We start from the raw sequence: 16,952 nt of genomic DNA, 5'->3' as shown, positions 1-16,952 counted from the left end.
ATCTAGGTTTCCTTCTAGCTCTAATACTTAAAATATCCTGCCCCTTTGGGTCAGGCAGTGGTAAGTCACTTATACCTAGTTACACACGTGGCTATTTAAAACTGTAATAAATGAATGCCCAGAAGTGTCCAAGGATCACTCACTTACACTGTCCCTTAGCAGATGGATTCAGACTATGCAAACTTACTTCAAGGCGCCCATGTCCCAGGAGCCTTGCTTACCTAAATAGTTAACGTTGCTACCCAGACATGTTGGCAGGTCACTGGGTCCAAGAAACTCAGGAGTTTTTTAAATGCAAATAGAAGTCAGCCTGCCGTTGTCTAATTGCCCCTGCAAGGGTTAACATGGAAGAACAATATGTAAGCTTCCATAACAACTGCACAGACCTTACAGTAAAATATCATGCCTTCACTGTGGGCTACAAATTTCCCAGTAGGGATCCCAGCCGCACCTTTTCAGGAGGAGCATCCAACAGGAATGCCCAGAATACGAAATGTTTCTGGGCATCGGGTTCAGATATGAATTTCGACCTGCTTAGACAGGCTCCCACTGCCACCCTGCTGGGACTAGCAGGGCCAAGTATTCAAATATCTCACACCACTCCTCACTGCTTGAGCATGTGGGTGTTATCAGCTCCTGGAATTTCTTCAGTCCATTTGTTTTGGCACTCTGAGGCCACCAAGGGCATTTATTTTTAGTCCAGCTCACTTCAACTGCTTACCACTTTGATGCCAATCTTTCTATTCATAGGCAAAACTTGTTTTAGGACAAGCAGATTTCCGAGTCAGCAAAGTTTTCCTACAGGGGAGAAGGTTAGTAAGAAAAACTGTACTGAGTGAGAGGGCCACTGAAATATCAAGTACAAAGGTTGTCTTCTGGCCTTAACATCAGCCTCTGAAGCACTGTAAGAATGACGTGGCAACCAACAAAAAATCATTAAATACTTAGGTTAATCCTTATTCACTGAAAAAGTATATCTTATAGATCCATTGTCAGAGTTTTTTCCATTTATATCAGATTGAGATCATCTTAAGAATCATCTTGAGGATATTTTTATTAGCCAAGCACTGCTCCAAGACTTCTGTCTCTCGGTTCATTTAGTTCTCAGTCCAACACGGTCAGCGCTACCAATCCCCTTTGATAGATCAGGAAACCTGTCCGGAGAAGGGAAGTACAGTACTTGCCTAAGATCGCTCTGGGCAGAACTAAAATTTGAACCTGGGTAGTCTGCCTCCAGATACTGTGCTATTGAACCTGCATACAAACTAGAATGCCTGACTCAGGACTACTTCCTTCTAGAATATTCTGTTGATTTGTAACTTGGACAGTAGCTTAATCCAGAATTAGGTAGTTTTCCTTGTCAAGATGACACTCTCCTAATACAGTTTTATTGTTGAGATAGAGCCCTCCTTCCCTTCTCCATTTTAATTTTCTAAAATGCTGCTAGAGTATCCTCAGCAGGTCTTTTTCTAGGAGGAATACTGTGCTTGATTTTCTTGTCTAAGGCATATCGGTCAACTCAGAGCAAAGGCCCCCCTGATAGTCTTTGGAAGTTATTAGTTTTTCTGGGTGAGAAACTATTAAATCAGTGATTCTCAAACTCTAGTTTGCCTCAGAATCCCCTGGAGGGCTTGTTAAAACTCAATGCTGGGCCCCACGCCCCAGATATTCTGATCCAGGGGGTCTAAGGTAGGGCCCAGGTTTGTACTTCTAATGAGTTCCCAGACAAAGCTGACACTGCTGGTCCTTGACCACACATTGAAACCACTGAAGGGAGGTTAGGAGGCTAAGAGTCTACCTACAAGGAAGGTGGCTATTTCATTTTCAGGATTGGAATATACCGTACTCACCCACATAAGCCATCATGCCCATCAATGGATGGACGTTGGTAGTAAATGCCAGTCTTATAATAGACATTATAGTGACAACCTGACATAAAGCCTTTGTGCCCATTAGATAGGTAAAGTCTATCTAGATGCCTTAACCAGAAGGGATGGTAAAGAACTTCTAAAATCTGTCTTCCTCTCTCATGTGTTCCATCTTTGATTGGCCCATCACTCTAAATCAGTAGTCCAATAATGAACCCAGATTCTTCTCCCCTGACATTTTGCCATCAAGCCCTGGCTGTGGCCAAGTCCTCATCTCTCTCGACCTAAATTTGTCTTCTGTTCCTCTGTCTCTAGGTTGCCACATTTCACATCCAAATCAAGATGGTGATTCAAACAACCTAAAATGGCCCAAAGTGCCAAGGATGATATCAATTCCAGGCTTCCCACTGGCTCTGGAATTGACTCTAGTTCCCTACTACTTCCTCTGACTTTTCCCTGTTATTCACCACCTGCTATCAGGTCAGGCTATACAGAGAGGCCTTGCTCACTTCCCCAGACCTGCAACCCTCACTGTTGCTTTGCTTTGCTCATGTTATTTACCCCTATCCGCTCATCTATCAGGAGTGGGCTCACATGTCACTCCTTGAATGAGACCCTCAACTCCTTTCTTGACCAGTTAGGTGTGGTCTGGCTGTTTTCCTAGAGTCTCCTATGTCTGTTACACAGCTATCATGTACTGAGATGCCCTTATCTGCCTGTTTCCATCTGTATGAATGGAGATCCCTTAATGTAAGGTCTAGAATTGATCTTCATACCTTGGGACATGATACTTGACATCTAAAGATTCTTTGGGCAGTAGTGAATGTTCCTGGATTCATAAGGTGATTTGTTAGTTCACTAATAAAGCTAGTCTTCTATAGTTTTTTCAAAGCATTCTTCCCAGCTTTTCTGAACCTGAAACCAAGTGTGACCAATTGTTTCACCAGCTAGAATACTTTGAAAGACTAAGTATTCCAAGGCCACCATTCCCTATGCCTATGAGGCTACTACTTTCACCTTATCTTTGTAACATTTTATCATTTAAAACTGTATTTTTCCACTCTTATGTCAGAATGAGTGTGTCAGTGTATGTTGGCCTCATTTCCATGTGAGGAGAGAGGTTCTGACACATGGGGAAAGTTAGCATTGGCTAACGGGTAAAGTTAGAAATTTGATGTATGAGACCCAGATTTTACTTCTGACGTGTTTTAGGTTCTTTGGCAATGTTCGCTGCAATCCCTGGTGCTTGAACCATGTCACCTTTGTAAGAGCACCTGCAGAGATAGAATAGCTTCTGGCTTTGTTGCATTAGAGTCTAAGTTCTTGGCATTTGGGGGGAAAATTTGTAAGCTGTAACCCAAGTAGCATGTGGGAACTCCAGCAATCTTCAGCAGCTATCAGCCTATTTTATGATTAGGTCTTAAACATTAGATCTGCTCATTCCTATCTAGTGCTTCTATTTCACTTTGTCTTTGGATCACTGAATTCCTGGGTTGACTTCCTTTCTAGATTAAATGACAGGAAGGAAGGGACCAACTCTCTGGTCACTGTGCCATATGGTAGGTACTCAGCAGATGGAGATAAAGTGTGTTCAAGCAGATGTAAAGAAGGTCGGCACCACCTACTTAGTGAATCTAAAGATTTGTTAATAACTCAGATGTTGGGAAGGCTTCTTAGGAAAACCAAAGATTAGAGGCAGTCTGTAAACTTAGGAACCCAATTAACTCATAGTATTTGGGGAAAGTATTAAGTTATAACACATGAAGTCACTTGCAAATATTTTATTTAAGGGAAGTATTAAGTTAGAACACATGAACATATAAGTAACTTGAAAAAGTTGTCTATCGCCAAAGTTTTACCACTTCCCTTGCTTGGCAAATCGCAAGCCCTACCCCTCCCCACTGCCAACACCACATCTAGACACTCAAAGGCTTTCAGCCAGCAGGGCTGACCAAGATGACCCAAGCTGGAGGTAAGATCGACCATTCTAGTTGGTGGTCCCATCTTGTAGTTTTTGCCCCCAAAGTTATCTCTTAAATACAAGGCCATGAATACCCTCCCAGCTGTTCCACTCACCCATGTAGCATCTCTAAGGTACAAAGTGGGTAAAGGATCTCTAAGCAAATATGAAGCCTTTATTTTTTTAAGCAGAATTTCTATACTTCTTACTCTCTCAGCATATAGCATCCATTCTCTTGCTTAGAATCCAAAACAGCCAATGGGCCCAAGCTTTCCTAGAAAACGTCACATGAAGGGAAAAATATGCTAACTTTAAGGTATCACCTGCCATTTTTGATTGGCCCATCACCTGCAATGTGTCTAGCATATCTAACTAGGTAGTATTCACGATGTCTAGAGTTTTTATTGCAAGCCAACAGAAGAGTTTAGAAAAATGATGCTAATTCAAACTGAAAAATGTACAGAGTGAAATTGAGACAATTTTCACTTGTAAAGCCAGATTTTCCTAGAGTTACATCATACTCTGCCTTGAAATCCTCTGAAAAGCTATCAGTCTTCAGATTTCCTAGCCAAAAACTCTAGCTGGGCAAAAAAAATTGTCCCTGGACCACTTATGCTCAGCAGGTATATCTCATCTATCACCTTTGCAGAAGGTATCCTTGGACTCTTTGTCTTGAAAGTAGTCCCTGTGCTGTGGTCTAAGTACTCTTTTGAGATTAACTTAAAGTAGAAGGGAATATCCTAAGCAATTTTGAGGCTATCAACTAATCATCTCAAAAGCAGCTATATTAGCCCACCCCAGAAGCTCTCCTAAGGCAGGTACATTTATCTTAGCATCATTACAGAGCTTACCATAGACCTCTGAAGCATCTAATTTTATATAGGCTAGTAAGTGAAAGTGGCTTTTCAAAGAAAGGTCAGCACTCAGAATAAATTATGACTTGAGGTCACACAGGTGACTGCCTAGATTTGATCATCATTCCCTCTACTGAAAAGGGCAGCTTTGTTCACATTCTGTGAGTAGAAAACAGTCTAGATATTTAATGAGTTATCTATACAACTATGCTGTGCTCTGAGTCTTCTGCTCTTTGAATCAAAACCTGAAGCCACATGGCTGGAAGCTATCTGTTCCCTTGATCTTACAGCCATGTTCTACTCTAGGAATTCTTGTTAAGTCTTATCAGTTTGATACTCCTCCTGGAACAAAAGGGGCTTGTAACTACTTTTCTCCTTTTCTAAAATTATAACAAAATTACTTAAGTGAAATCGAGTTTAGGATTATCCAATTTTATAAATGGCAGAAGTACTTCAATCAGGCCTTCACTTCTTTTGAGTATGGAGGCTGCCATAATTAAAATATACAGTTTTGCTATACTAAAGTCTTCACATTTGGCAGCTCTACTGAACTTAGCCTTTAGACATGCTTTAGGTATCTGGAGATTCAAGCAATAAAACAGTCAAAATGACACAGAAGGGATGCATAGCTAAATGTCACATGAAGTGGGCAATGGTGCAATCTGAGGAACAAAGCTGCTCCAGACTTCAGGAAGCTGTCAGTGTCAATAAGAGCTTGCCTGGTGATGCTCCTTTAAAAGCCTCACGTTCTCATTTTTTGGCCTAGATCAATGCTGCACCTTCCCTTGGTACTACAAGATGAGCCAAGTTTGTTGTCTCCTTGCCCTCCAGTCTCCTATCCCTCCAAGTCTATTGGTACTGCCAATTTCATCAACCCAGCACCCACTGTAAGAGTTCTATTTACTCTTTTGCTAGTTGCTAGCCATATCAGAATAGGTATCACAAAACCTTTGTCTTTCGAGGCTTTGGCCTTAACAAATATATGGTACTGCAGAGCCTAATCTTGACTAACTAGGCTGGAAGAAAATATTTTCTAGGGATTTTGCAATCAGGTGTTTTACACTGCTGAATTTTAACTTCTCTTGTTAGCCTGCCTTAAGTTCCTTGCCAGGGTCTTTAAGCACACCTTCCCTATCCTAGAGTATTTTAGATCAGCACCATGAGTGCATGTGCATTAGTGTGTGTAGCTGGGTGAGGAGAAGGGTAAGTGTAGACCAGGGCCAGAAAGTCAGCCTACATGCCCTGGACTTTGAACTTCAGACAGGAGCCTGTCTGGGGTGGCTTAAGGTCAATACCTGCCTCAGCTAACCTCAAATTCCCTATAGTTCAGAAGGATGCACCATTCAGAAGGATCTGCCCTTCGAAGAATTTAAATCTTGCATGGGCTTCTATTTTCCACTGTTCATGGCATGTCACAATGTCATTAAGTGACCTAGGGGAACAAAAGAGATCCTCACCTACCTAATACAAGGTGAACACATGCCTTTAACTAATTCAACAGTTTAGGTGCAGTCCTAGCATCTATAGGATAAAGTTAACCTCCTATGGAAAGTTATTATATGTTAAATTAAGAGAATTACATGCAGCAAAGAGAACATACAGCAAAAATGAATCTTTTCTCCTACCTTTCTGGACAGTTATCAGTAAGTTCTGATATATTTTAGTCTTTTGAAATGGTATGAAAAGTATAATGCTAATCATGGCACTATTCTGAGAAATCGTTTAATAAGTTAGTACTGTTCATCCATTAATGATTAATGTTGGAGTCTGAAAACTCCAACAAACCAGGCTCTCAGGTTTGTTACACATTAGAGCCCATCTTCATGATCCACTAGCAGTTTCCAAGGAGCCCGGGCAGGGGAAAGCATTTTAGAGACAAGTCAGCCTGAGCCTGTCTGGCCTTTAACGTTCCCTTAAAGACAACACTTCTTAGACAGCTAAATTGTGAGTCCGTGGAACCATGTGATCCACCTACCTAAACGTGACCGGGTGGCCAGCCAATCGCAGAGGGCAGTCAAGTCCGCCTCAGCTTCACACGCTCAGGACAAATGGAAGCAAAGGGCAGGGGCCATTCAGAGACTTGAAATCACCAAATACTGCCTGAGAGACTGCTTGACCACACACTTTAAAGTTCGCTCTCACTTCAGAAGACACGTGACTGCAGGCAGGCGGGCCTCCTAAGTCACCGGGCGACATAAGCTAGGGACTCTGGAATGGGTACTTAGGACAGGGCAGCTTTTTGTCCCAATTTCCTAGAGCAAACCCCTTGGTGTCAAATCAAGATCACTTCAGGAAGCTGCTATCATCCTAACCAAATCCTCTTAGAAAGGCTTCCCGCCGCCTGCCCAGGAAAGTTGTGAGGACAGAAGTGGGAAAGTAGCTGAGGATAGGGCTGCCAGGCCCAGTGCGGCAGACCTTGGGGACTCCACAGTCCCTAACAAGCCACAGCCACACCAGCTCTTGCGCTACTCTCTTTGATCTATTGTTTAAAATGAAAGCTAATTACAGTCACCAGATTAGGGCTCAATTCCTCTCGAGGAAATCTCGCAGGAGCGAGTATCAAAACCTGATTAAGTCTTCGTTTCACCCCCCTTCCCGGTTCAGCTGTACGAGAGACCCGAGGGGTTTGCAAACACGGCAGGAGGGGTGTAAAGGGGAGAGTGGATACACATCTAGAGAGGAGTCTTATTTCAAGCCTCACTCGTCCTCTAACCCATACTCCAGAGAGACAGCCGGGTGCCGGGGGGAGTCGCAGTCCGGGTGCGCAGGCTGCGCACTTTTCCAGGGTCCGTGGAGACTACCACCTGCAGCCCGCTAAACATGCGCCCCCTCACCGCCGCTGGGGACTCACTGCCCCGGCCGGCACCCGGCGCCCGCGTCCCCAGAGACGCCCACCCGCACCCACCGCCGGCTCGCGCCCTCCCAGAAGTCCAAGAAGCGCACCAGCGGCTGCCGCGCACGTCTCCGCCCGGCCCTCTGCCTCCTTCCTAACACTCCGCCTGCCAGAAGAGACAGAACCATTGTTCAATGGCTTGGGAGCCCACATTCCCAGCCCCTGCCAAGCGGAATAAAAAACGAGGCAAAGCCGCGGGTCTGGGGGTGGGATTGTAAGGGGATGAAGACTAGTTCAGGCAAGGCTTTAAGGATACCCCACACCCCATCGTCCCCCAAACCCGGCTCTCCGTAGCCGCAGCGCTGACAGCTCAGAGGCACAGCCAGGGTGGGGAGGAAAAGAAGGCGAGCAGAGCGGAGAGGCGCCTCCTAGGAGGGGGGTGGGCAAAAGGAGACCCGCGCTTCGGGGAACCCTGGCACCCCGGCTGGGTCTGGGCAGCCCAGGGAGGGGCGCGTCCTCACTTACCGGCTCGAGTGGCGTCGCTCTCCCGGGGCGTCCAGCACAGTGCAAGAAACAGCCAGAGCGCCCAGAGCGCGGACGTGCCCATGGTGCCCGCCTGGATGGTGCCGCCGCCGTTCGCTCCGCACAACAAGTTACCAGCCTTTCGGAAAGGAGGAAGGAGGTGGGGGCAGGGAGGGAGGAGGGGGAGGAGGAGGGGAAGGAGTTAGAAGGGGGGAAAGGGAGCGGGGAAGAAGAAGGCACCCCCTCTCCTACAACTTGCACAATCTCCTCCCCACCAGCCAGCCCACCCACCTCCCCACCTACCTACCTCCCCAGGCTGCAGCAGCTGTGCAAGGCAAGCCTGCGAGAAGAAAATAATGCAGGCGCTGCAGAGGAGAGGGCAGAAGAGGGGAGGGTACAGGAGAGGAGGGGAGGGGGTAGGGAGCCAAGAGCAGAGGAGAAGGCAGAAGACAGAGAAGCCGGCTCCGGAGCACCCACACTGGCGACTGCTGGAGCGCGGGGTGAGGAGCTAGGAGGGGGCAGGAGGGGGAGTGGTCAGGGGCGGGGGGGGGGGGGAGGCTTCAGCCCTCCTGTCTCATCGACGCGCCCCTCATGTAAGCTCGCGGCAGCCAGGTGCCTGCGCCAAGGGTGTGTGAGTGTCTGTGCGAGTGTGAGCGTGCGGGCGTGAGTGGCCGTGGCCGCCGCTGCCACCCGGACTGCCGCTGGGGCCCAGCTGCTCCGCGCGTCCGCCAGGGGCTCACGGGGGCCCGGGGCGCCAGCTGGTTGGCTCGCGCTCAGCCTTCGCCTCCAATCCTCGGCGCCTGCCCTAATTTCCTGATCCAGGGAACCTGCCGCCGCAGCAGCTGGGCGCTCCCTACAGTCATTACTGTACCCTCTCGGCAGCCTCCAACAGTAAATGCAGCGGCAGCGGCAGCAGCAGTTAGCGCTGATGCAACTATTGCTGCTATTGCCACTGCCTTCTCACTAACGGGGCTTGCAGCCCGGGGTTGGGGGCGGGGGGTATTGCAGCTTCCAGGGGCAACAGCTTTACCACCCTCTCCTGCGCCCCAAAGAGAGGCTGGTACTGTGAGGCTGGTAGGTAACGTCTTCCTCGGGCCTCCTCTTTCCACCTGAAAGTGCGCTGAAGAGAAGGGGGTCTAAATGTTTGGTCTGCACTGATGTGGGGTTTGGGATGCCTGTCTCAATCGCGAGCTGAAATGCCATTTTTTGCTAAAAATTAAATGTGTCTTTAAGTGAGAATGTGTGTGAGTGCGGGCGGTTGTGGCTTGTCCCCTGTAATAGAACGGTACTAAAATAACCTACTTTAGGATGAGGAGAAGGAAATTGCTAGCACAGCTCTGCATTCTCTCATCAAAGATTAGAGTTAATTGCTAATGGCACAAAATGATAGTTTAAGGGCCTGTAATTAAAAGCTTAACCTTTTCTTGTTTGGAGGAGGGGGAACCCGTAGGTTTATTCTTCTGGATATAGTTTGTAATACTCAATTACTCGGCTTCAGGAAAGAAAAAGGAAGCAAAGGTAGGACTCCTAGGATTGATCCTTGTTTTGTGCCTAGCATTATTGAGCCCCAAATTTGGTTTTGTTTACTTCAATTTTATTACACACTTTCTGCTGGTTGAGGTGCATTGTCTGCTGTGGTCTAATGAGCATCTAGCAAGACGTGGAGGGCACATCGAGCTATTTCACTTTCTTAAATAAAGGGTTTATATATTTTTAAAAAGTTGTTTTTATCACGAAAGCTCAAACTCCACTGATTTCAATAGGACCATATTCTGATGTAATTCCAGTGGTGATATGAAAAGTGATGGGCACTACTTGGTTATATTCTCCTTGTCCTGGTTCTTCTGGGTGTCTGTCAAGGCTAGTCATCAGATGGGATATATATTAGGAAGTTACAGTATCCAGGAGAGGAAGTTGAGAGGAAAAATTCCAAGTCGGGCTACGCTTTGGTGGGGCCAGAGAATATTCAGATTGTGACTGATAAACATGAAGGGGCTTATATCTGTGTATCGGTGGAATCTTGCACAGCAGCTCAGTTTGAATGCTATTTTGCCCACCCTGTGGTTGAATGCTTGATACAAACTGTAGTGGCCACAGGCATGTTGCTTGTGAAACTGATTTGAAATTTGTTTTATGCCATTTTGTAGTGAAGATGCATGTGGATGTTGTTCACCTAAGAGGTATTAAGGTGTGATAGTAAAACCTTAGGTACATAGCATCTTCACTATTCTAGGGGTTCTGAAAAACCATCTGATAATGAGCTGTGTCACTTTACAGAAGAGAAAAGGTGCTAGAGCAGATGAATGGCCTTAATATGAACAGGTGTAATGGTCATGTGGCTTGTTTTAAATATTTTACTCACAGATAAATGTACGTTACAAGCTGAACACTGATAGTACAACAGGACTTATCTTTGACAAACATGTATTATACTTTCTATCTCTTCAAGGGTTATAAATAAACTATTGGTGAACTTAGCTGTGGCTCTGTGTTCAATTCTGTAGCTTTTTAGTTGAATTAAAAGAAAGCATAACTTTTGACTCCTACTCTGATTGGCTGTGTAACTTGAGGAAATCACTGTGCCCATTTCTGACCTGTAAAGTAAAAGCAAGATCAACCCACACAATATCAAAGTGTTCTGTGGCCTCAAGGATCAGCTCTCTGCAAAGTATTAATTTTTAGAAGAAAAGGTTTATAAGGAGGAATTAATTTGATTAATAAGGAAAATTACTAAATGACAAAAAAAAGATAAATTTATCATGAGTGGAGACTGGTGTGGTTAAACAAACTGGGCTTAGAGAGGTTGACCCTGCTAGATTCAGAAGACTGTAGGTAAATGCATAGGCAATCCCATTCCTCCCACAATCTACCACATTCATTTATTTGCTGAAGGAACACTCCTTGAGTACCCCTCGGTAGCAGGCACTGTGCTAGGCAATGGGCATATAAAGATACTTACTTGAGGAAGCTTACTCAGGATCTGGTGGGGAGGCAGAGAAATGACAATTACAGTACCCAATGCATAGCACAAGGGATGCTCGAGGTACTATAAGGTTACAGCGGAAGAGTAGCTAATCTGGCAGGGGGGACAAGAGTATCAAAAAAAAAAAAAAAAAAAAAAAAAAAAGGCTTTCTAGAGCAGTTGTGCCTGAGCTGACTATAGTCATTTTTACTAAGCAATTCTAATTCTCCTTACTGCTGGACATAGGGAAGGGTTGTACTTCTTGGCCTCCTTATGGTAGGATGGGAGCAAAAGACTAATTTTGGCCAATTATTTGTGAGCAGAAGTTACAGGGTGCCACTTGCAGACTGGAGCATTTAATTGCTTGCATGGGACCCTCTCTTTCTGTCTGCATGATGACACAAAATGTTTAAGAGGTGGCTGCTCCATTAGCCTGGTCTCCAAGTGACTAGGTGAGTAGTTCTCTGATGTTTACATGTTTCTGGCAATGGTCACATAGTGTAGAAGTCAGCAAATAGCCAGTGCCTAGTTTTGTATAGTCTATCAATTAGAATGTTTTACATATTTTTTAAAAAGTTATTTCAAAAAAAAAAAAAGAAAAGAAATCTATGCAACAGAAACCGTATGTTGCTCACAAAGCCTAATGTATTTACCATCTGGGTCTCCAGAGGAAAAAAACAAAAACAAAAACAAAACTTCCTGATCCCTAACACAGAGTGAGTGAGAAATAAACCTACTAAGCTTTTGTTACTTCAGGATAACCCAACATTAACCTGACTGATACATGAGGTAAAGGGGGAAGGAAGACCATGGTAAGCAGAGTGAACAAAGGCAAGAGAGCATCAAGTATTCAGGGGAATATAAGAGATTCAGGATGATTCAAAGATGGTGGTCAGTGGAAAATGGTGAAAAGTAAGACAGAAGAAGACAAGCAAGGACTGGATTATGTGGAGACTTGTAAGTCATGCTAATACGTTAAACTTCATCCTATAGGCCATGGTGAGGACTTGTGATAATTTTTTTTATTTTTAAAAAGTTAAGTTATGCAATTTACTATGGAGTAATTATAAGATACAGAAAAAATAAAATAATTTTTTAAAAGCATACTTTTGGTACCCAGTGATATTAACATATTTATTTCCTTTCAAAAATAAATTTAATTTTATCTTCAAGTCTCAGATTTATATTGACATTATTATAATTGGTTCAGCTATTGGCTCTCTTTATTTCCTTATTTGTTATTTACTTTTATAAATAATTTTTTTTAAAGTATCCATGAGCCCACTACCACCTCCAAAAAAGAGAATATTGACGGTAACACACATCCATCTAGCTGCTTTTCTGTGAACACATCTCCTAGCCTTCCCCCTGTAGGAAACCACTAGTGTGATTGATTTTGATCAGAGGCAGGACCTCCAGTGTGTTTTCGAAAGTTCACTCTGGCAGTAGTATGAAGAGCATCTTATTTGGGAGGCAGTGTAGGATAAGACTAGAGGAAGGTCAGTTAGAGACCCTAGTAGCCAGGGGATACATAAAGGAAGGAGGGGAAGAAGCTGTTATTTGCAGTCTAAAATGTTCATTTAATTTCTTCATGAGTTTTTCTCCCCAGTCCTTGGGATATATCTCTTAGGACAGTGTTTTCCAAACATGCACCATCCATAAGAATCCCTGGAAATGTCTACTAAAGGAGCAGATTCTCAAGTTCTTCCACAAAGACCCCATTGGGTAGGTCTAGGGCAGTGCCCAAGGAGCCACGTGTGTAACCTCACTCCAGTCAATGCTTAGGGTTAGCCATGATTAAGGAACTCTCTCAGAGAATTCCTCAATGCAGTTTTAACTGCCAAGAAATGTTTTTATTTTTATTTTTTATTCTCTCAAATATTTGTTCATTTTCTTCAGAGAAAATGCTAAGATTAATGTGGGACATTTCTTTAAGCATGTAAACTAATAAATAAAGCAGCAGAAGTAATCTTCAAACCAATTTGCTGGTTTGAAGCACTTACTATATTGTCTTCTGTGCCATACCTTTACTGTAGGAAGTATGAAGTGAAATGAACTGTCCCTTTCTGAAGTATTTGATGGTAACTTCCCAGGTCTCCATTGCATCGTTTTCTAATTGTGTGATAACTCTGTGAAATGAATGGATTTACCCCACCCCAGACTCTGTGGGCAGGGCCTGATGGTCTAGACCAGTGGGTCACAAACTTTAGCTTTCATAAGAATCACAAGGCTGGCTTGCTGGACCCCACACCAAGAATTTTTGATTCACCATTTCTGGGGTGGGGCCTAAGAATTTGTATTTCTAACAAGTTCCTAGGTGATACTAAGGCCATCGGTCAAGGAACACACTTTGAGAAACACTGTTCTACCCCCATTGACATAGATTCCCCACTCTATCACTGTGATTAATTCAGGGGCTGCAACCAGTCAGCATATGGCCTTCTCTTGACCACATTGATTGTATGTCTCAGCCTTTAGAACATTACACAAGTTGGTCCAGTTACAATGAAGACACTTTTGCTTGATTAGAATAGCACTGTCTTCTAAGCAATGTGGTGTATGAACGTTAAGCCAGATCTGCTGTAGCCATTGTGCCACCAAGAAAGAAGCCAATTTGAAACTGACTGACTCACGGAGAAGAGGAGGCTGAGAGAATCAGAGAAACACCACCAAACTTGACCTTGAGCCTCAGCCCAGGTCATCTTCGCCTGAAAGCTGCCATTCTGTAGGACTTCTCGCTTACCTGGTTCAATAAATTCCCTTTGTGGCTTACGCCAGTTTGGACTGAGTTTCCTGCTAACTAACAAGTAACTAACTGATAGAGGTGCCCTCTTGAGGAATGTGATACGCATACTGTAAAGCACTGGGAAAATTTTCGCATATGCCCATCCAGTGCAAGTAACATGCCTATCCCTTCCTAGAGGGTATTTGGAAGAGGGATGCAGGTATTATTAGTACGGACTGTCTTAAACAACGAATTTCTTGTGCATCTTGGCCTAGTCAGCTCTTCACCCCCACATCAACACCAAAGCAAATGCTCAATGAGGACTTACAAATGAATCCCTATCGAGGTTTACAGTCTAATAACACATTTTTGAAATTACAAGGCCAAAGACTTTTGTAGGCTGTTTTTGAATAAATTCATAAAGTAAAAATGTGGCCAGATGTGGTAAAGAGTTTATGGCTAGTGTGAAACTCCAAAATGGGCATGAAGCTAGACCAATGGTTCTCAGTTGGAAGCAATTTCCCTCCTCCACCCTGCCCCATGAATATTTGGCAATGTTTCAGGACATATTTAGTTGCCATGCCTTGGGGAGAGGTTCTACTGACATTTAGGGGGTAGAGCTACTGCAGAATGAACATCCTGCAGTGCACAGGACAGCCACCTCACAACAAAGAATGATCTATCTGGTCCCAAATGTCAATGGTGCCATGGTTGAGACAGCCTGGGCTAGACTTATGAGAAGTCATATGATTCTGTAATGTGTTAGCTTTTTATCTGGAACAGGGTAAGGCAACATTATTTGGAACTTGGATCTCCCAAAAGAAAGATGTTCTCTCTCTGAACAAAGAAAGCACAAACTGGGTTTTGTTCAGTTGAAGATAGATGTGAATGCAGTATCAGAAGCAGTGGGTAGATTTACAGACCTGGGAGATGTAAAGCAAACAAGTATTTTACATATAAATTGAATAGACCAGTGTAGGGCATCCACATTCCAGCTGCGTTGTGAACTCATTGGTGTCCTTTATTTTGCAGCATTAGGTTTTGTTTTGCTTGCTTTTCAATGAAGGAATAAAGTGCTGGAACTCTTCTTTGCTTTTCAGAAACTCCGATAGTTAATTTCTAAGATTCTGGTCCCAAATTTAATTGTTGTGATTTTGAAATGTAGTGCTATAGCATTTAAAACTTATAACAGGAGTTTCAATGGAAATGGAGGTTTTATGGCCCCTACTTGGCTAGCCCAGTATAGATGCTCTTTAGGACATAAGAATTTTAATCTGCCTGTTATGAGAAATGCAGCAAGGTTTTAGGTATGTACCATTTCACATGATAGTTCCATTTTGAAACTTTTACAAGTTTTGTGGCAGTGGATACTTGGCGTATGTGATGTTGTCTTCTTATATGTGAGGCTTAAATTCGTATCATGCTACTGCTCATACTCCTGAGTGGCCGATTTGCTGAATGGATATGCTTTTTCTAACCTGGCGCTTTGGGAAGGTTTTGCCTTAGTATCTCTAACTCGTTTTAGAAACACATTTATGAGGGATTCCACTGCCGATAGCAACCGTATCTAGAGTATGGAGAAGAGTCCCAATTCTCAAGCCTGCTTTTTAGGGTTCTATGGTGCATCAAAGGAGGTACGAGTAATTCAGAATCGTTGGAGCATAGAGCAGCATGAGGTGGGAGTGCAGCTGAGGGAGGCATTTGAATATTATTTGGATTTTTATCCCACAAGTGGTCAGTATGCCATCACAGGTTAAAACAGATTGCCGGACAATGGAATGAGATATGGACATTTAAAAATGTGACTATCTGCAAAGGTGATTATAATTTTACAGGATCCAGAGGGCACCCATGTGATGCCTGCAAACCTTTTTGCACTGAATAAATGCAGAGAGACAGTGTAGGTTAATGGTTAAGAGAGAAGGTGCTAGAGCCAGTCTTCCTGAATTCAAAGCCTGGTTCACTTAGTAGCAGTGGAAATTTAGGCCAATTATCTAACTTCTCTCTATGCCTTAGTTTTTATGACCTGAAAAATGGTCATAAATGCATGCACTTCTTATGAGAATTCAAGGTGTTCACACAAATAAAGCAGTTAGAACAATGGCATATAATAAATGCTCAAGAATTGTTAGCTACTATTATTAATAATAATGGCATTATTATTGCTGCTGCTGCTGCTGCTGCTGCTATCAGTAACTACCATATAAAAGACAGGCAAAGGGGTTGCAGGTATGGGCCCAGGATTGGAACAATGGAAGGCAGTGATTCTGTACCCTGCCTGCAGATTAAAATTTCCAGGAGTGCTTTTAAGATTATCAACACTGGAGTTTTACTCTGACCAATTCAATAACAATGTCTGAAAACAGGGCTTGGATATGAGCATTTTTAAGCTTTCCAGGTGATTCATGTTCTAACTGTGACTCACTCAGTGTCGAACCTGAAGCTCTGGGCAGAGCAGTATAGAAGGAAAACTGCCCGGTAAAGTTTAAATGACTTCACCCTTAGGGAGATTGGAAGGTTGTGGTGGCTGCTACAGAAGAAGCAAGAACAAATCCTCTGCTAGTATTCCACACAGTGGCCTACTCTTCCTTTCTCTGTGAATCCTGCTTCTGGCTTGGCATCTCACGTCCAGCTAGATTTCTCAATAGTAAGAGATCCAAGGGCTATGGGAGGTCAGAAGCTCTTCACAGCCAGACTACTAGGAACCCAGCTGGTGTCTACCTATCAGCGATGGATTACATATCACCAATCCTATGCTTTTACAAATCAATCTACCACCAAGGACTTGTTGAATGCCTTCTGTTGGACCAGCTGCATACCAGGTGACTGGAGGGTGGCAACAGATAATAATGTGGCTGCTTTTGGGAGGGTGTTTTTATTGCTTTGTTTGCTTTTTCTATGGGAGCCAAAATTCAGGCTCGTTAAGTGGTAATTGACAGTCCTTTCTTCTAAGGAAGTTTTCTTTTGGATTTGCTGCCAATAGGAAGTGTATTATTTCTCAGAGTACTATAGCATTCATTTATCGAGTGCCCACTCAATTATGAGGCATGACAGAGTTTGCCATCTAAAAGAGGAAAGACCACTTAATGATTTCTAGAGTCAGAAGTCTGGAATAAATGGATAGACAGATCAAAGAGTTAAGGGGATTCCATTGTAATTAGAGAAACACTTTTAGCAGGAGCTGGGTCTTCCACTGAAATCTTAAGGGAGCCCTTGAATAAGTTGTGT

At 43.7% G+C, this 16,952-nt stretch overlaps 1 protein-coding gene across 4 annotated transcripts in view; it reads right to left on the bottom strand.

The window, feature by feature from the left end:
• VLDLR (very low density lipoprotein receptor) overlaps positions 1-8,665 on the bottom strand; it is a 32,607-nt gene extending 23,942 nt beyond the window's left edge. For all 4 annotated transcript variants that reach the window (XM_036238208.1, XM_036238209.1, XM_036238210.1 and 1 more), the window contains exons 1-2: positions 8,345-8,665; positions 8,041-8,176 (exon numbers count right to left, since the gene is read on the bottom strand). In XM_036238208.1, coding sequence (XP_036094101.1) covers positions 8,041-8,122 — 82 coding nt within the window. In that variant the 5' untranslated portion in view covers positions 8,123-8,176; positions 8,345-8,665. The remainder of the gene's footprint in view (positions 1-8,040; positions 8,177-8,344) is intronic.
• Between the last annotated feature and the right edge of the window lie 8,287 nt (positions 8,666-16,952).

This window comes from Rousettus aegyptiacus, unplaced genomic scaffold (genome assembly GCF_014176215.1).
Source record: "Rousettus aegyptiacus isolate mRouAeg1 unplaced genomic scaffold, mRouAeg1.p scaffold_m13_p_3, whole genome shotgun sequence".
NCBI lineage: Eukaryota > Metazoa > Chordata > Mammalia > Chiroptera > Pteropodidae > Rousettus > Rousettus aegyptiacus.
This window is presented reverse-complemented; position numbering and strand designations above follow the sequence as displayed.